At 31.4% G+C, this 20,359-nt stretch overlaps 2 protein-coding genes across 6 annotated transcripts; one reads left to right on the top strand and one right to left on the bottom strand.

Annotated features, from left to right (window-relative positions):
- Nucleotides 1-271: 271 nt before the first annotated feature.
- Nucleotides 272-10,822, bottom strand: LOC110617096 (phosphoglucan phosphatase DSP4, amyloplastic). Of its 4 annotated transcripts, none has more exons than XM_021759703.2 (14): nucleotides 10,627-10,812; nucleotides 10,439-10,517; nucleotides 10,300-10,344; nucleotides 9,378-9,486; nucleotides 8,990-9,066; nucleotides 8,808-8,884; nucleotides 8,523-8,603; nucleotides 7,513-7,645; nucleotides 6,354-6,413; nucleotides 5,054-5,110; nucleotides 3,958-4,053; nucleotides 2,050-2,109; nucleotides 1,390-1,497; nucleotides 272-590 (listed from the first exon to the last, which is right to left on the bottom strand). In XM_021759703.2, exons 1-14 carry the CDS (start codon nucleotides 10,650-10,652, stop codon nucleotides 450-452), a joined length of 1,149 nt encoding a protein of 382 aa, XP_021615395.1. In that variant the 5' UTR covers nucleotides 10,653-10,812; the 3' UTR covers nucleotides 272-449. The 4 variants fall into 4 exon arrangements, 3 of the variants coding, with proteins under 3 accessions (XP_021615395.1, XP_043813231.1, XP_043813232.1); XR_006350953.1 differs by lacking the exon at nucleotides 272-590 and adding an exon at nucleotides 2,214-2,277 and having other exon boundaries at nucleotides 1,451-1,497; nucleotides 10,627-10,822; XM_043957296.1 differs by lacking the exon at nucleotides 6,354-6,413 and having other exon boundaries at nucleotides 10,627-10,816.
- A 3,909-nt stretch (nucleotides 10,823-14,731) lies between these two features.
- On the top strand, nucleotides 14,732-19,917 carry LOC110617529 (glucosamine inositolphosphorylceramide transferase 1). 2 transcript variants are annotated; one of them, XM_021760380.2, is made up of 4 exons: nucleotides 14,733-15,370; nucleotides 15,886-16,008; nucleotides 17,497-17,664; nucleotides 18,006-19,917. In XM_021760380.2, the coding sequence occupies exons 1-4, from the start codon at nucleotides 15,002-15,004 to the stop codon at nucleotides 19,665-19,667; spliced, it is 2,322 nt and encodes a 773-aa protein (XP_021616072.1). In that variant the 5' UTR covers nucleotides 14,733-15,001; the 3' UTR covers nucleotides 19,668-19,917. The 2 variants fall into 2 exon arrangements, with proteins under 2 accessions (XP_043813541.1, XP_021616072.1); XM_043957606.1 differs by lacking the exon at nucleotides 15,886-16,008 and having other exon boundaries at nucleotides 14,732-15,370.
- Nucleotides 19,918-20,359: the final 442 nt, after the last annotated feature.

The following is a 20,359-nucleotide window of genomic DNA, read 5'->3' as shown; positions in this document are numbered from 1 at the left end:
ATTTTGGCTAGACTTAAATTAGAAGCAAGTAATAGTATCTCTCTTATCTTAAATATTTGAAAAAGATTTTGGTCAAATTTGAAGGGCATAAATATCTCCAAGAGCAAATTTATCTATTTTAAAAATTAAGAAAAATTTTACTTAGCTTATTTTAATAGTTAAATGATTTATATGAATTAAAAAAGTTTAAAAACTTAATTAACAATTGATTAATAATCCTTTAGAGCCAAGATAGGCCTTTTCTCTATTATATAATTAATACACATTTTCAAATTTAATAAAGCTATTTTATTCCCATTTTGTAAATCAAATGAAGCCCTATAAATTACGAAATTGATATTTATTACACTTGAAAAAAATTTTAAAATAAATAGTGCATCATACATGCACTTATGGAAATAACATTTCATTAAATCTTTATATGCAGATTTGTGTACCTTGTCTTCAATTTACTCCTCACCATCATCATCAGGAAAAGTTTCCAGAAATTGTCGTATTTTCAACCGTTCATCGGGTGTTAGTTCTGGATCATCACCAGTCAACCTCTTGCGAATTTCTGCGTTGATGCTGTCAGTATTGTCAGCAAGAACCTGGTTGAACAGTAGAAGAGAGCACAGAAACAATTTAGTTGTATAATGCTTATGCCTGAGAATGTAACAGATAAAGAGGCAATCAACTTGGGCTGCTTCATTAATCAAAAGGACTTTTTGGCGTCTGAGAACGCTTGCTAAAATCCATGTTGCTAAAGGTGGGAAAGATTCCAGCATGTAGGGAGTCCCAAATTTCAAAACTTTAAAACTATGCGAAGTTGATGTTTCAAAGTGGCAAACTGCCCAATTTGGTGAATTAATGCTCAATTTCACTCCAGTACTTGTTGGGGAAGTTTGATTTAGTCCATTCAACTTTTTTTATCCAAATTAGCTCAAAAGCTTCCATTTAAGCATAAGTTGGTCATTTTTTTTTTTTTTTAAAATATAAATTAACCTTCTTGGTTTATGATCTAACTCGAGATATCAAAAAATTGAGTCCAAAAATCATGAAATTGAGCTTCATGATTTTTTATCTAAATAAAAAGTTGACAAATTTTAGTTCAAAAGTTATTTTGAGCTAAAATTGTGCTTAAATTGAAACTTTTTGGACAAAAATAGAAAATTAGTTAACTTGAGCCGAGTGAAATTGAACATTTAGCCATTTATTAGCGAATTGAATTTTGTAAACCAAATGGATCCTATAATAATGACAAAAGGGAAAAGAAAGAATCCAGAAAGAATAAGCAGGCACCAATATCCTCACATAAGAACAACACAAACCCAGTTTCTATTGAAACTATTAAAGAAAAATAATCATATCAGCAGTAACTTGGACAAAGTATAGGGAGTTGAATTTTACTTGAATATAATTGTTGACGTGCCCATCTTTGTTGGGAGCAGAAATCGGCTCATCTTGGTTAAGTGTCCATTCACCATCTATAATGTATTTGTACTCGTAGCGTCCTTCCTGTTGAACCACAAGACAAAATATTCAACTTAAACTGCCTATGTTATTTGAATATCCAATTCTACAGCTGGTCAGCATCCAACAGAAACGGCATCTTGAGACTCCAAAATGAATCCTAGTATTAGGTTGCTTACTTCTTCGAGAAGTTAGCTCTATGTTTCTAGATCTAGAAAAATGTAGCATAATTAAACAAGTCGGTATGATATTAGAAAATGGATCCAATCATTTGTGCAACGAGCTTGTTTTGTAGCAATGCACAATTAAAAATAGTCTTTCAGAGTACTTCTTAACATGTCGATAATAATAATGCCTAATGTAAACCAAACCTAAACATGGAAAACTTAGACTAGAAAGAATACAAAAGTTAAAACTAGAAAGAATACAGAACCGTTCTTTAGAGCAGCGGGTTTGAAACAATAAAGGCAAAGTACAACCAAAGAATACAAGAGAAAATAATCAAATGTAATGACAGTTCACACTTAAGAATTTGCACCTTTCAGATGCAGTATACCAGTTTAAAAGGAAATGAATAAAGGGAAAAAAGGAACTCACCAACAATTCCCTTTCCAGAATCCACAAACCCTTTTCCTCATTAAAATTTAAAGTTATTCTCTGGCAAAAAAAGAAAGGAAGCATGATCTGATTATCCACAAATATTAACCAGTAAACCAAAAACAAAACTTGTGTAATATACTAGACAATGCTTAAAACATTACTTCACTTGTTTTCCACTATTTTATTCAGGACGACTAAATGCAGGTCCAAACCAACAGCTAAATCCTTGCACATTAAAAAAGAGGAATTTAGCCGTGAAGCTAACTTGAATGAATTAAATAGGAGTCTGTTACTTCTCAGCTCATATAGGCCAAACTAAGCATCTCGCAACAGTCTTCTTCAACTTCCAGAGAATGAAAAGATAGCAAAGAAGTACCAATAGCTTGTGCAGCTGACACCAGACCCAGCCAACTGAAACTGATCAAACTCCAATTGGACCGAACCAGACTGGAATCAGCCTGTCTGATTGCGGGCCAAAACTGAACATCTCCCTTTCAAAATAAAAAATAATTTTCCTTAAAAAAATATTTTGACGGTTAGATTTGATCAAAACCGAAGCAGACTGGAACCAAGGGAAACCCATTGGTCCTATTCTAGTCCCCCTAACCCTGAAACTGGAGGCGCTGGTTCCAGCCTAGAACTGGACCATGGCCAGTCCTAGTGGACACCTTGACCTGAAGATGTCAAATAGTTAAGTACTTTACAAGGCAGAAATATTGAATGTAATATTTTGTAGCCATTGCCTTCAAATTCAACTTCTTGTCAATTGTCCTCAAAGATTGAGCTTAATGGTTATTAGAACTTATTTCTAAGTTAATATTGGATGGTAACAATACTAGAACTATCCTACTGAGTCTTAAATCCTTAGCGACAGGGTTCAATAAGCAAGGAGGAAGCAGGAAATTACTTATACAAAGCGCTGGTTCCAGCCTAAAACTGGACCATGGCCAGTCCTAGTGGACACCTTGACATGAGATGTCAAATATTTAAGTACTTTACAAGGCAGAAATATTGAATGTAATATTTTGTATCCATTGCCTTCAAATTCAACTTCTTGTCAATTGTCCTCAAAGATTGGGGTTAATGTTTTTAGAACTTATTTCTAAGTTAATATTGGATGGAAACAATACTAGAACTATCCTTCTGAGTGTTAAATCCTTAGCGACAGGGTTCAATAAGCAAGGAGGAAGCAGGAAATTACTTATACATGACAAATCCAATAAGCCAGGTTTAACATAATTTCAGGTGCCATCCTTCAAAATAAAATGTCCATCAGCCCTGGGGTTGGCTTGGGAAAAAATTTTCTTGATTTATGAAAATCACGTACATGATTTATACAATCAACTAACAGCTGTGATATATAAATGTAAAAAAACTAATGTGTGCTTAACTGCTTTTTTATCAAATGAAAGTGAACCTCAGCATTCGTTTCATGCCCACATGCAAGTTCTCATTGCGCAGGCACAGCCAAGAAAATGCTCAAGACATCTTCTCCATCACTTATTCATAAATTATCTTTCCAACTAGTTAGACAGGAAGCAATCATTTTCTTTTCACCTTTGAACTAGAGCAACTTTACCACTTGCTTGAACATGGAGAATCCCAGGTTTTCTTACAAGAAGCATTTGAGAAGCATGCAGGATTTGTTTTAAAGTAGCATTCACCTTTTATCATGTTTCTAAGTTATCAAATTGGACATGTATATAAACAAGCATAGAGATCACAAAAGAAAGCGTTCACGTGCGCATGCACGTGCACACACAACAGACATGTAACTATAGGACAGCAGGTGCATTCATATGATTCATGAAGAGGTGATTCGTTATTTTATCAGTAGCAATCACAACACTGTTCTGAATGGCTATGTTAAAGCATCCAAAGGGTGAGTTCATGCAGCAATATTACCTGGCCCCATCCAATATCAAGTCCAGAAATTTCCACTGTTGAGCAGTTGTCATCTTTCCATGTCAGAGTAACAAGCCTCTTCCTAAGACCTGTAAGCTTTCGAATAAAAGAAATGCAACAAAGTAGTTCGTAAGGCGGAAAAATTTCAAGACAGAAAGTCTTACATCATTAAGCTTGCAATGCTTAGGAAGTATAGCAATTTTAGTTATTTATTTATGTAGGCACTAATACAATTGATTAATTAGTGAAATTAAGGGTGGCAAATGCCACATGGGCCTCCACAACTCCACCAATTTTTATTTTTCTGTTGTTTCTTATTTCTTATAATTAAACCCTGACAAACTTTTATATGAACTCCACACAAGTGAACTACTAGAAAATAATAAAATGGACAAACAGAAAACAACAGAAATACTACTCTGGGAGGAAAAAAGTAGAGTTACCCTAAAGAATTATTTACTGAAATACTTCTAAAATGTAAGGCATTTTTTTTTTTTTTAAAAAAAAAAGAGAATTTCAAAAAAAAGTAAGTAAACGAACAGTGTTTCAATTTTCTATATGAAGGAATATCCATTTGTCCCAAGAAAATTTTTTTTCCAAAAGGAACTTGCTTAAGCAACAGGCAACATTATCTTCTGCTAAACATTTTTGTTAAGTGCTTTCATACACCTGATAAAATTGACAATTAAATTAAGAATCAGAGCATTCAGAAATGCAAAACACAATTGTTTGACTGTTGTATCGTGTAGAAAGACCTGCCCACCTCAGAGTCTTGAAAGTTAAATGGCCAAACAAAATGGATAAAAGTATAAAATCCATCCACAGAATTACAGATTATGAAATTTAGCACTAAATTTTGAAAATGACACACATGGTAAAATGATGATTAGACTTCTCAATACAATATATGCAGATTGCAGAAACTGCATGGTGGAAAACAATCACACAGCTATATGGAATGCATAATGGTTTATTTTGTGCCCGAAAAAAAAATAATAGCAGATTGAGACCATCCAAAACAAGTGGAAAAATGAATTCCAAATATGTGGAAAGAAGATCCATTCTTATAATAATATGAAAAGATGAAACAACTCACTATATCAGCAGTGGCACTTTTTATAGCATCCATCTTAGGGAAGCACGGGCGCTTACTCTGCAAGGAAAAGAAATAATGAGCAACCTTGAAGATGATAATCAGCGAGCTACTATGTAATATGTAATGTAATCCTCTTTCTCAATCAACTAAAAGCTTGTTTGATTTAATTGATTAAAAATTTAGCACTTTTATTTATATTTTATCCACAAAATTTTAATAACTATGTGTAGCACGATATCAATAACCAAACATTGTTTTCTCAGTTTTTGACTTCCTAAATTCTTCCATGTTAATTATTTTATCTGTATATGTATTTTAAAATTTGGACATATCCTCGCGAGGAACAGAAAATGAGCGATTCACCATTTGGAGGAGTTGCAGGAATTGCATTCTCATTTCAATTTATTTTGTGCTAAACTAATGGTAGAAATCAGAATCACCCATTCCAATTCCAACTCTAGCCCATTTTTCATGAATTGAATGGCTCCTTTGTCCTCTGTCTTTCTCTTAACTCTAAAAATACCAAATTACAAATAGATGATTTGGCACTAGATATGGCAATACAAGTAATGGTCTCCATCATGTGCCACGTCTTTTGCACATATGAAATGCAATCCAGCACTAGTCTACAATACACGTCCAAATTTATAACAGGGGAAATGCATTCTCATTTCACTTTATTTTGTGCTAAACTAATGTTAGAAATCAGAATCTCCAATTCCAATTCCAGCTCTAGCCCTATTTTTCATGAATTGAATAGCTCCTCTTTCCTCTTTCTTTCCAATTAACTCCTAAAATATCAAATTGCAAATAGAAGATTTGGCATTGAACATTGAAGTACAAGTAATGGTCTCCATCATGTGCCATGTCTTTTGCACACATGAAAATGCAATCCAGCAATAGTCTACAATATAACTCCAAATTCATAACATGGGCAAAATGTTATAGTAATATCTCAATTTATAAACTAGTAAAGTAGAAGGGATTTAAACATTGCATAAACTGTCCATCAACAAAGTTGGGCCAAATTTGGGATCAATAAGATTTGAGACTGTTCCACTATAATTTACCTTGTATGCGCATTCAGATATACGATCAAAACTACTTATGTACTGAATTTACAACTTCTTGCACTGGACCCACAAAACTTCTTTAAGTTGTTACAGTAAATTCATCTTTTTCAGAGTAACATTTATTTTAGAACATAACATGCAGGGACCTTTTGTGATATAGAAGCCATGTCAATGCATATAGTATTCATTTATGCTTCCAAGGTTAAAGGGAAGCAATTAAAAGTTACCAGAAGTAAATCATGAGCTTCATTGAGTTTGTAGCCCTGAACCCAAAACATGTATGCCAGCTGTGATTCATAACAAAGGAAAACTCACTATTAAGGGGAGCCTAATGAGTTGTCATCATTTGGTAAAAAAAAAAAAAATAGTTATCATCATGAAAAAGCCAAACATGTGAAAGTTCAACCATATAGGCAGGTAATGGATAGTCTAAAATAATCCTCATAATAAAGCAAGTATATACCAAAGCCATCAACATCAATAGTCAGATTCATTTTCACTTCTTATTTTCATACATACTCATTTCCCTGTTCTTCCATTTATCCCATTTCCAAAGTTTCATTATGCAGTAGATCAGTTGGCTGATGTAGTGATGTATAACATGTTCATGGTTTACTATTGGTTGTTAATTGCAGAAACTCCCCCAACAAGTTCTCATAATTTCTTTTCTAAACATTTTCCTGCATGTAAACTCACGCCATTGAATGGATCTGGAAGCTCAATTTTCACCATTTTACAGAAACTTACATATTTTCATGCGAGAATGAATCTCTAGTGTATGTGCGGCGTCCAAGGAACTCTAACCATGTGTACTTGCTCCACAAATTTCAAGGGATAAATTTCCTATTATCATGAAAAACTTATAGTGGATGACATAATCTCCTACCAACAAATGCCAAATTAGGCACATTTTCACAACAAGATTAGGATAAAGTTTATTGTAGTTTATCATGCTGATCTTAAACTATTTTCACTAATGCTTCATGACTTTCTGCAGAAACTTCTACCTACAAACTTGGACACTGACTTTTAGTAATCAGTTTCCCAGTATACTTTCTTATTATAGGTTAGGAAATGACAATAATAAGTAAGAAATCTGGAGTGCAAAGTATTATATTGAGGAATATTACGAGCAAGGAAAAATGAAACAACTTGCTTAGAACTCTATTGCTCTCCAAAATGAGAACATCATGAGAAAAATTTTCAGTAGGAACAAGCAGAAAAGACAAGATTTCTTTGACTTCTTAATGCATAATAGATATTAGAGATCAAAAAGAGGGCAAAAAAAAAGGAACGAATAACATCAAAGAATAAGATGTTGGCTAAAAAGAAAAGTTAGATGGAACAAAAAAGAACATATTTCAGAAATAGGATTGGAATGCATACTGCAACAGCAGGAGCTCTTCCTAGCCCAGCAGTGCAATGTATATATGTCACGCCTCCATTTCGGTTTATGGCTCTATATAATTTACGGACCACCGTCGGAAACTGTATCCGTAAATCAAATGCATCAAAGTCCCTGTTATGTCAAATATTAGGTGTTGTATCATGCAAAAAATTGCACTATACAGATATATGATATCCATGCACACATCATAATTGTTGATGTAGAACTAGAACCAGTAGAGAAAAACCTAAAAGGATGAGAAAGAATGAAACAAACTCTTAGATAAACTAATTCATTTTCTTATGCTTAATTACCGAATACCTGTCATCAAAAATAGGCTAATAAATACCTAGAAGACATGGGTATATGTAGTAAAATAACTAGTCCTACTAATATTAGGCTTAGGAATCCTTAAACAAGAATATCCTAATCAAAATACTAATTAGGAATGCAAATCAACAAAATTCCTAAATTACAGAAATACTAAACCTAATAGAACTCTATAAATGCTCCCAAATCAAATAGAATTCCTAAACAAAATAAATCTAAACTTCTTATAATGAATATAATTCCTAAGTGGAGTCTTCTTCTAATATTGCATCAACTATGCTCATTACCACTGTATTAAATGAACTGAGTAAAAGTTCAACAGAAACAAAAGAAAAATAGTATACTCTCACAGTCTCACTATGATAAGGGAACACTACTTGAAATGAAAATCAACAAAAACTATAGATAAAGTCAAAAAAGTGGATAATAATTGAAATTGGGAACTGGAATCTCAAAATGTGTGAAAGGATTGAATAAGAAATTGATAAAAACAACTTTGTCTATCATCTGCAAATTTTTTTAGTGTAAAAAGTTGAACTATACTAAGCAGTTAACCATTTAGTAGTTACCAGCTTTTCCTTTACTTATTCTTTTGTTTTGTTAAATTATTGCTGAAGAGTGAAAATAGAATTTCACAGTAGGAATAAAAGCCATTGCTATACTATGAGTTATGACTCACCTTATTTCCGCACGTAGATGTTGAATATCACCACATTTCTTGGCATATTCACGAATGACATTGATATCTACTCCGAAATATCTTTAAACTAGTAGTAAAGGAAAGGAATTACAGTGTTTTTCATATCCTAAAACTTCTTGGATCTCGAATGCTTAACAGTTATGTATCAATCAAAGGACACATTATAAAGGAATACGAGCAATAAAAACTATAGCTTTTTTTTATTATTATTTTTTAAAGATCAAATCATAAACTAATGGAAACTAAAGGGAGTTATTAGGATACTCCAAGTCTGGATCCTGTTGCAAGCAGAATATGGTTTTCACTCCTATTTTTCGAAGACTGTCAACATCTTCAGGAATCTAGCAATTTGAAAATAAAAATAAGAAATAAAGATAGCTACAATTGGCAATAATTTACTAGCAATAAAATGTTTGTTTACAATTTAGCTAAAAAAAGAGAATCACCTGTATGCATGATCCTACAATCAAATCTGGACAAATGAAGTTGTAGTTCATTCCTAGATCATGCCTATAGATCAAAACTGTACTAGAGCGCAAGAGAAAAAATGATTAGCAGTACCCACAGATAAAATGAAATAATAAATATAATAAATTACGAATAAGGTTAAGTCTTCAAAAGCATGCTTATCAAGTTAATCAATCTGTTGACCATAAAAAACCATGAAGGCCAGAACACAATCACCCCATCATCGTAATTAGATTTCTTTTATTAGAGTGAAGATAAGACAACAGTAACCATTTAAAAACCTCAGATTCAAGCCCTTGAAATAAAAACTTGCCTGATACACTGATTCCTCATGCTTAAAATAGGACCACAGCATTTCTGACTTACCAGCACCCATAGCTTCTGTCATATTATGACTGTATATATCAGACTTTTCCTTGTCCTCCTTCACATCTGCACCATCTGTGTCAGCACTAGATGCAGAACCAGAAATCGCCTACAAAGCAACAAAATCAAATAATCTTGTATCAAAAAAAGATTCAAACTGAATAAAACAGAAAGATCAATAACATATTGAAACAAATTTCCTTCAATCCCATAAACACCCTAAGTTACCGACCAAAACACTATTATATGATTCTGTAGGATTGCCATTACTACAGAAGCTGCAATAGTATGCAGTAATGTTCATTATCATTTCTTATTGGCCAAATGCCCCCTCCACCTTTTTACAAAAAGTCCTCCTACTTCCTCAACTTTACTTTTTACCTATTTAGATCTTTAACTTTTAAATTGTGACATCAGAATAAGTGCTAATAACCCTTCAACATTCAATTATGAAATAATTTAATCTATGTGACATGACCTCTGGTTGCCAGAGTTTGAAAATTGAAGGAGTAAATTGGATAAGATAAAATTGAGAAGGTAAAGTGACTTTTGGCAAATTATGCATTCAGTCTTTCTTTTTTATTAAAACAAACACCAAGATAGATTTTTTTTTCCCTTCTAAAGTTTTGGATATCAGCCTTGCAGAATTAACGTTTCAATTGCCTGAAATGTTAAAGATTTTGGAATAAATAATGGAATGGGTTAATTATGATGGGCGATTAAGAGAGCACGATAAAGTAGACAGATAGACCACAAAATATAATATCTTGTCCTATTCAAAAAGCAAAAGGAAAGGTTTGGATAATATTTCCTGAAACATAAAGAAAAATTACAGTCTCAGTAGTGGAAAATCTATTTTTTCGACAATGAAAAAGCAAAGACCCAGTAAGATCAATATCGAATCTGCAGATTCTTAAGCTACCTTTACAGCCATGGTTCGATGTAGATCACTAGAATTGATCATCCCCTGCATCAAATCAAGCAATTTAGAAAACTTTACATAAAGCCAAATGCAATTGCATTTATACACAAAGAAACTGCATATCAATTAGAGTACGAACCACCATCATATTAACCGAAATTGAAGAAGCAGGCTTTCTCTGGTGGCATTTGAAGCCTTGCAAAGGCAACACAGAGGATCTACAAGTCCAATACATAGATATATATACACACAATGAATCAGATCTTGTGAATAAAATCAATCAAAGAAAGAAAGAAAGGAAAGAGATTTAGAGGTTATGAGAAGAACCTTGGGAGATATTGAAGGCAATTCATCTGAGGAAGAAAGAACTAGAGAAACACAGAGAAAAGAAGCGAAAAAAAAAATAGAGGGAGAGAAGCGGAACTTTTGAAATGATTTTTGAATTTGTGCATTTATATAGTTTGGTTGGATTTTGAAAAGGAATCGCCCTTTGAAAGATTCTCGAAAATACCCTCGTTTTCGTTTAGAGAGAGATGAGAGTCTCGGAGAGATGCAGTTTTTATTTACTATAAATGGGACCAATAGTAAGAGATCATTAAATTAGAGTATGTAAATTTTAAATTCAAAGTCAACCTGACTAAATAAAGCAGTTAGATTTTAAGAATATTTTTTATTTATATTTTTTAATAATAAGACTTCAACTAATATTTAATTTATTAGTAATTGAATTAAATTAATTTTTAATTATAATTTTTTAATTTTAATTTATTTTATAAAAATTAAATACTTTTTATGATTTTCTTATTCATTACCATTTTATTTTTAAAAGATAATAAATATTAAAAAATTAAATATTTATGTGTTTTGAAATTTAATAATTTTACTCAAACGTTTTAATTTTAGTAATTCTTGAAAATACCACTATTTTCGTTGCTTAGGGGAGATGATAGTTCAGGTGAGAGGTACTGCTTTTATTTTCTATAAATAAGATTTACAGAACCATTAAATTAGAGCACGTAAATTTTGAATTTGAAGTCAACCGACTAAATAAAGTAGTGCGACTCCATGAATAATTTTTTTATTTTTCATTAATAACTAGGGGTGAGCATTCGGTCGGTTCGGTTTAAAATCGAACTGAACCGAATAAACTGAAAATCAAAATTTTAATATTTATGAAAACTCAACCGAACCGATTTTGGTCAGAAACCGAATCGAACCGAACCGGTCTGATTCGGTTCGATTCGGTTCGATTTGATCGGTTTCGATTTTTAATAATTTTTTTATTTTTTACACTTTATTTTTAATATTTTAAAATTTAATTAAAATATTTTAATCTTAATATGATTCAATTTCTCTATATGATTGAAAAAAATATATTATTATCACTAATCGGTTCGGTTCGGTTTTTTCGGTTTTTTTCTAATCAAAACCGAACCGAACTGAAATAACTAAAATTTCTGAAATTAAAAATCAAACCGAACTAAAATATATAAAAAATCGAACTAAATTTTCAAATCGATTCGATTCGGTCGATTTTTTCGGTTTGAACCGAATACTGCTCACCCTATTAATAACGAGACTTTAACGTATTTTAAAATTTAAATTAATTTTTTAAGTCTAATTTGTTTTATAAAGATTAAATACTTTTAATTGGTTTTCTTACTTATTTTCATTTTATTTTTAAAATATAATTTATATTAAAAAATTAAATACGTATTTTAAAATTTAAAAATTTTATTCAAACGTTTTAATTTTATTATTAAAATAAAAATTAAAAATTATAAAAATAAAATTCAAGACCGCACACATTTGTTTAGACATATTTATTATAATTTTTAAAAACTTTATTATTTTTCTTTGCTCGGGAAAAGGTGAAAGTTCGAAAGAAATACTATCTTATTTGCTATAAATAAGAATTAGGGCACGTGAATTTCAAATTTGAAATCAATCAGCTTAAATAAAGCGGTTGGACTCTATGAATATTTTTTTTTTATTTTTTTATAATAACAAGACTTCAACTCATGTTTAATCCATAAGTAATCAAATTAAATTAATTTTTTTAAATATTCATTTTATAAAGATGAAATACATTTTATGATTTTCTTACTTATTATCATTTTATTTCTAAAATGTAATTGATATTAAAAATTGAGAGATTTATAATTTAATCCATAAATATTGTTATTATTAATAAGTCAATGACTACATTTTCAGAAATCTATTAAAATATTTTATTTTTTCTCTTTATCAACAAAATAATCCTTCCGTCTATTTCTGCCGTTAAAAATATAACAAAAAACCAAATTACCTCCCTTCTTTCCTCTTCCTCCTTCTCTTTTTTCTTCTTCATCATTGATTCTTCCTCTTCTTATTTTTCTTTGAAAAAAGATAAAAACATTTTAATAGATATGAGGAGGAGGAGAGACTATTTCGTTGACAGAAAAAAATGATAAGAACATTTTAATAGATCTTTCAAAATATAGGGACTGACTTATTAATAATAGTAATATTTAATGATTAAATAAGGGATTTTATTTGAGGGCAAAATTAGATTTTAAAAATTTTTTCTCATCCTTTATCTATTTTTAACAAAAAAGATGAGAAGTACTATTTCATTGACGAAAAAAAAAATTAAGGACGTTTTAATAGATTTCTGAAAATATAGGGACTGATTTATTAATAATAGTAATATTTAGGGACTAAAATGTAAATTTTCTTAAAAATTTTTGAAATTTAATAATTTTATTTAAATATTTTAATTTTAATAATTTTTAAAAGCACCACTATATTCGTCACGTAGGGGAGGTGAGAGCTCATAAGAGGTATTTACATTTATTTCATTAGTTTATATTTGTTTATTTTTATACTAAAATAAAATTGCACTTATTATACTAAATTGTTTTAAATTTAAAATATAAAATATTTTATATATTTGATGAATTATTAAATTGTTTTTCTAATTTATGTTTTTACATTAAAGTATTAATAAACAAAACATATTAATACTGCAGCCCAGTAGGATCTTCTACGACCAATTAGATTTGATCACTTTCAAAAACAAGTCATTTAAAAGTTAAATTAAAAGAAATTATTTAATTATTGGTAATTACTACTTTTTTTTTGAATGGTTGGTAAATTACTACTTTATCCTTTATTTTATTGTTATTAAGGAGTTAATAATTATATTTTTCTTTTAATATTTTTGATTTGAATTATTAAAAAATTCATTATAAAAAATTTCAATTTTTAATGAATTATTAAATAAAAAATTTTTAAACATTTATAATAATTTACATTTTAAATTTTATACGGTAAAATTAAACCTTTGTAGTAAAATTATAACAAAAGATATTAAATTAAATTTTAAAAAATTAATAATAAATTATAATATAATTTCTAAAATTTTATTTGACTAATAAAATAATTCTTAAATATATAATTTTATTATAAAAATATCAATTTTTTAGTAATTTTATTATTTACTTCTTATTTTCACTTTTATATAATATCATATATTATTAATAAAAATTTAAAATATAAAAAAATTTTACAATTTAAAATATTAATAAAAAATAAAAATTTTCAAATACAAAAATTATATCCATATTTTATAATATTGAGTATAAATATTTAATAAAATATTTTAATATATATTATTTATATGTGATATTTTATATAATATAAATTTATTCATAATAAATATTTATAATATATTTAATATTATATATAATAAATATATAATATATTTAATTTAAATTAAATAATTATATATTTTATTGATAATATAAAATTTTATGAATTATATTATAATTTATCATCAATTTTTTAAAATTCGATTTAAATCTATTAATTATAATTATAACAAATTAAAAATATATAGTTTTATCATTTAAAATTTAAAATATAAATTATTTTAAATATACTATTTTAAGTAAGCAAACGCATTAATAATGTAAATTTTAAATAATAATTTATCTATTGAAAGAAATATATTTAAAAAATAAATTGAAGGATTAGAATACGCGAAATTAAGCTTCACTATTTTTAATTATGAGTCTATAAAAATCCAGAAATCTTATTCAATAAATATAAAAATTGTTGATGAAATTGTAATTCGTTAATAATTATTTTATAATTAAATAACTAAATATATTAACTTTAAATAAATTTTCAATAAATTCTAATTAATAGATTTAATTAGAATTAAATATTTTACTTAAACAGATTCAAAAATGTTTCCAAAAAAGGAAAACGTTGAAAAAGTAAGGCCCACACGGAACTCCACGTGTACGCGCTCTCGTTCGCCGTTCTGATTCCCTTATCCGCGTACAGAGGCCGTCAAATCACTACTCGCTTGGCTTTCAAATTCCCCTAGTGAGGTCCACGCGTCACAAACCCGAAAAGAAATTCCACAAGCATGAAGTATAACAAAGTATATATTAATTTCCTAGATACACTACCCCAGGTAACCCTGCTTGTTGCAAAATTTCACAATAGCCTCTCCACCGCTGCCAATTTTCTTTCTCTAGATTCTAGTGTGAGAAAATCTGTACAAAATGAGAACCTTCTGCAAAACCCAGACCACGAAAGTTAAAGATAAGGTGGTCAAAGTCTTCTAAATTCCCATAAAGGGCAGCAAATGTTAGGACCCAACAGAAAAATTCTATCTTTTTAAGGTTTGAGTGTGTAATCGTTGGAAATTATGGTGGTTCCTGGAGCTGTTGGAGCAGGACGTGTAGGTTCTGGTGCTGGGGGAACCAATAGTCCAACTGTGGGGGGCTCCTGCTGGGACGTAAATTTGAAGAGCTTGTTTAGGTGGAGATGGGAGTATCAACAGCACTTGCTTCATCACAGATTTCTGTCGTCTGGGTTGGTGTTCTTTTTGTGCGGCTTGGTTTTGTATGGATCGATTGGTATGGTGTATGGGTGGCTTATGTTTAATAAGCCTTATGTGGGTGCTGGTGGGGTTGTTGGATTGAACTCGGTTGGTTGTCAAGAGGACAATGAGGGTTCATGGTCAATTGGTCTTTTCTATGGTGACTCTCCCTTCTCTTTGAAGCCAATTGAAACCGTAAGTCTCCATCTGTGTTTGGCTGATGTTTATGTTTTCACACACGCACTCACTTGTTTGCTGGTTAAATTTTGTTTTATTTATTTTTACTCATAATGTGTTGGAACATCGTGACTATCCCTCGCATATTTGGTTGTTGGGGTTTTTGATTGATTGGGTTTACATTTTTTTTCTTTTTGTTATGTGGGTATCAATGATTAATTATTGTGGTTTTCAATCTGATAGCTGTTCGAAGCAGCAACTTTTTAGCTTTCTTGGACTTTGATTTTTTTTTCTCCTTTTTTTTTTTTGTTTGTAGTTTGTTTTATTTTACTTTATTCTTTTTTCGAGATTTTCTCTCTGTTTCTCTGTCCTTTCTGCATATACACAAAATTACATTGATTCGTTGATTTCGGTTGTTTTTTAGAATTGAAACTTTGATGTTTGTGGGTTTCTTGGATGGGGAAAAAAACTGTGGGCAATTGTTGTTTGCTGATTTTATTGCGTTTTGAACGTTTGTTGAATTTTCAAAACAGATGAATTTTTGGAAAAATGAAAGTGCAGCCTGGCCAGTGGCTAACCCAGTTATCACCTGTGCCTCGGTCTCAGATTCTGGTTTTGCCAGTAATTTTGTTGCTGATCCTTTTCTCTATGTTCAGGTAATTATTTATTTAATACATAAAAAAAATTATATATGTATTCTGTACTTTGTTCAGATTTCATATGTATTGAACTGTGTGAACTGTTGACATGTTCATGTATTGCATCTTGTTAAGTTAGTATCATGCCTGTAATCACCTTCATCAATGATTGTTTTTGTTCAACTGCCAAGTAATGGTACTAACTGAAGGACTTCAGTTAGTTATTTTGTGATTTGTATATAAGCATCAATGTCTTTTTCTCTTTTGTTTCTTATGTGACCTTAATTGAGGTGCAAGTTGTTGCATCAGCTATTACTAATATAATATTTTAATGCCAGTTGTTTATGAATAAATATATTCAATTATAAAGGTTAATATGATAGAAAAGTCAAGCAGAAGATGTATGCCAGAGGTTCTCTAATCATGGGATTTTTTTTTTCTTTTTAATCATTGAGAGTAATAATAGAACAAGGCAGGCATCAGTTATCAACAAAATGAATTGAGTTTGTAGGATGCATTTTTCTTCAAGGAAGTTTCCTCCTTTCTGGGAATTTTGCAAAGTATGTTGATTTCTGAATGAATGTAGCTATTCATAAATGGCAAACTTGTGATTTTGATATACTTTTTGTCCTCTTATGGAAATTTCAAGTAACTTTTGAATGGGAGGCAAGTAGCTCAAGGCAGCAAGTAAGGTTCTGTTTGGAATATATAGATTGTCATGTTCTATCACTAATGTCCCAATTAAATTGACAAACAAGAACTGTGAGGTTAATCATTTGTAAGAAAGGACAAGAAGAAAATTAATAAGGTAATTGGAGAAATTTTCTGTTCATTTTCCTATTCAAAGAATATTTTATGAGCCATTGGGAAATTTTTGATAAATTAATAAGGCTGGTTTTGCATATGGAAGACATTGCTCTATAAATTTCCTTTTAGGAGAAAAAATATTTTTATGTTGTGAATTGCAATAACTTACCAATATATTTTCACAGAAATGTGAGTCTGTTTGGTATATGAAAGGTATATCCATAGTGTGTGTGTGTATCAGAGAGCAGTTACAATAATGATTTCAGTGGCATGAGTTCTAGAATAAGAATTTTGAAACTCACTGAGCAGGTTTTAAGATGCATATCTCTATGTTGATATAATTGAAGCTCAACAGCATACAGTAGACATCTTGCATTCTATTTAACTTGAGAATCTATTAACTTGATGCCTTTGGAAGCTTTGCAATACATATATCAACTTGTAAGCATGTTGTGGTATGTGATGTTTTGATGAATTAGGGCCGCGTTATGCTATTGCATCATGGTCAAGATAAACTACCAGTGTGGTACTCTCTCTACGTCACCCTCTCTCACAGTAGATGCCTACCTGGTCTCTATGCATTGCATATGAAATTGAAGGCTTACATTGTAGTTTGTTCTGGAAATTCGAAGTGTCAAATTTATGCAACCTACCTTTGTCCTTGAAATTAATCCTTGAATTCTGTATTCTTTGATCCAGGGAGATACTCTTTACCTATTTTATGAAACTAAGAATTCAATAACCATGCAAGGAGATATTGGAGTTGCAAAAAGTACTGATAATGGAGCATCGTGGCAGCAATTGGGCATTGCCTTGGATGAGGAGTGGCATCTCTCTTATCCCTATGTATTTAACCATCTTGACAAAGTAAGATCACAATTCTTTTTGCATTTATTTACACACACGACGTTGGTCCCTTGGGCTGTTTGTAACATTTTCTATCCTGGATGATCCGAGTAAATATTACCTATTGATATTAACATGGGAAATTCAAGATGGATTACTATGATTAATCTGGTTTCTAGCATGGATGATGATTATTGTAGTATATTACTGACAATTGTTTAGCCAATGCTATTCGTATTGACTTTTGGACTAGACATTTTACAGCTATCGCCAATAAGATTTTGCTTCTTAAATGTTGTAATGTCCCAATCAGAACATAGATCTTGATTGCATCATCTCATTTTTTTTTATGGTTTTCGCAGATATACATGATGCCTGAGGGCAGTTCAAAGGGTGAGCTCCGTCTTTATCGAGCAGTTAATTTTCCACTGCAATGGACACTGGAGAAAATCCTTATGAAAAAGCCACTTGTTGATTCCTTCATCATAAAGCATGATGGAGAATATTGGCTTTTCGGTTCAGACCACAGTGGTTTTGGAACAAAGAAAAATGGACAGCTGGAAATCTGGCATAGCAATTCACCACTTGGTCCTTGGAAACCACACAAGAAGAATCCAATTTATAATATCGACAGAAGCTTGGGAGCTAGAAATGGAGGCAGACCATTTTTGTACAAGGGAAATCTTTATCGTATTGGTCAGGATTGTGGTGAAACATATGGACACCGAGTGCGAGTCTTCAAGGTGGAAGTTCTTACCAAGGATGATTATAAAGAAGTTGAAGTCTCCATGGACTTTGAAGAGCCCAAAAAGGGACGGAATGCTTGGAATGGTGCTCGTTACCATCATCTTGATGTGCAGCAATTAAGTTCTGGTAAATGGATTGGGGTTATGGATGGTGACCGAGTACCGTCTGGAGACTTGGTCCATCGATTTTTTATTGGCTGTGCTTCACTTGCAGCAGTTGCTGCCATTGTTGTGGTCTTGGGTTTGCTGCTAGGAGCTGTGAAATGTATTATTCCGCTCAACTGGTGTGCTTATTACTTGGGGAAGAGGAGTGATACTCTCTTGGTCTGGGAAAGGTCAAATGCATTTTCTTCAAAGGTAAGAAGGTTTTGTGGTCGCTTGAACAGAGCAGCTTCATCTCTCCGCACAAAAATAAGGCTTAATACTTGGGCTGGAAGATTGGTTTTGGCTGCGATATTTACTGTTGGAATTGCACTAACTTTTACAAGCATTAAATATATCTATGCAGGCAATGGTGCTGAGGAACCTTATCCATTAAAGGGTTCCTACTCTCAGTTCACTCTGTTGACAATGACATATGATGCTCGCCTCTGGAACTTGAAAATGTATGTTAAGCATTACTCAAGGTGTTCTTCGGTTAAAGAGATTGTTGTGGTTTGGAATAAGGGTACACCCCCCAAATTGAGTGATCTGGACTCTGTGGTGCCTGTTAGGATCAGAGTAGAAAAAAAGAATTCGTTGAACAATCGGTTCAGAAAGGATGATTTGATAAAGACTCGTGCTGTACTTGAGCTGGATGACGACATTTTGATGACTTGTAATGACATTGAACGAGGATTCAATGTATGGCGCCAACATCCAGACCGGATTGTCGGGTACTATCCCCGACTCATTAGTGGAACTCCATTGAAATACAGAGGTGAGAAATATGCCCGAAAACATAAAGGTTATAACATGATTCTTACTGGGGCATCATTCTTAGACAGTAAGTTAGCTTTTGAGATGTATTGGGGTGAGGAAGCTAAGGTAGGGAGGGAAATGGTGGACATACATTTTAACTGTGAGGATGTGCTATTGAATTACTTGTATGCAAATGCAAGTAGATCTAGTACAGTTGAATATGTGAGACCAACATGGGCAATAGATACATCAAAATTCTCTGGTGCTGCAATTAGCCGAGATACGCAAGGACATTACAAGATTCGAAGTAATTGCCTTAAGAAATTTTCTGAGATATATGGAAGTTTAAGTCATCGGAAATCAGAATTTGACCAGTGAAAAGATGGCTGTGATTTATAGTGCAAAGCTAATTCTAGAAGCAAGTTGGTTAGTTTCATTCCTGTTATAGATTATAGGAAGTAAATATATTAATATAGGAAGTAAATATTGATAGATTGGTTAGTTACTTAATCTTAGGGATTGTATAATCATAAATTTGATTTTCTTTTTTTTTTTTGATATCGTCTTTTATATATAAATAGGATGTAATCTTTATCATGAAATACAACAACAAAATATTATCTTTCTACATGGTATCAAGCCAGGTTCGTATAGATTTATTTTTCTCTCTCGTCAAGTCTTAAATTTTTGGAGACTCAGGACTCTTGTTCATTTGTATTATCCATCTATGATAATATTTGTCTCTCACTGTTCACCTAAAGATGATGCCAATGTCGCTTTACAGCTCCCTTGTCATATTAGCGGTTCGTTTGGGTGTTGGGTGGAGGTTTTGTTGATATTATTCATTTGGGTTACCCATAAAGAGTAACTTTTGGAGACTTAGAGCTCTGTTCATTTGGGTTACCCATAAAAGGTAACATTTGGAAATTTAGGATCTGTTCATTTGGGTTACTCATAAAAGGTAACATTTGGAGATCTAGGGCTCTGTTCATTTGGGTTACATTTGGGTTACTCATAAAGGGTAACATTTGGAGACTTAGGGCTCTGTTCATCAGTTATTGTTCACGGGA

This window comes from Manihot esculenta, chromosome 6 (genome assembly GCF_001659605.2).
Source record: "Manihot esculenta cultivar AM560-2 chromosome 6, M.esculenta_v8, whole genome shotgun sequence".
In the NCBI taxonomy this organism is placed as follows: domain Eukaryota; kingdom Viridiplantae; phylum Streptophyta; class Magnoliopsida; order Malpighiales; family Euphorbiaceae; genus Manihot; species Manihot esculenta.
The sequence above is the reverse complement of the archived record's forward strand: the minus strand, read 5'-3'. Positions and strand labels throughout refer to the sequence as shown.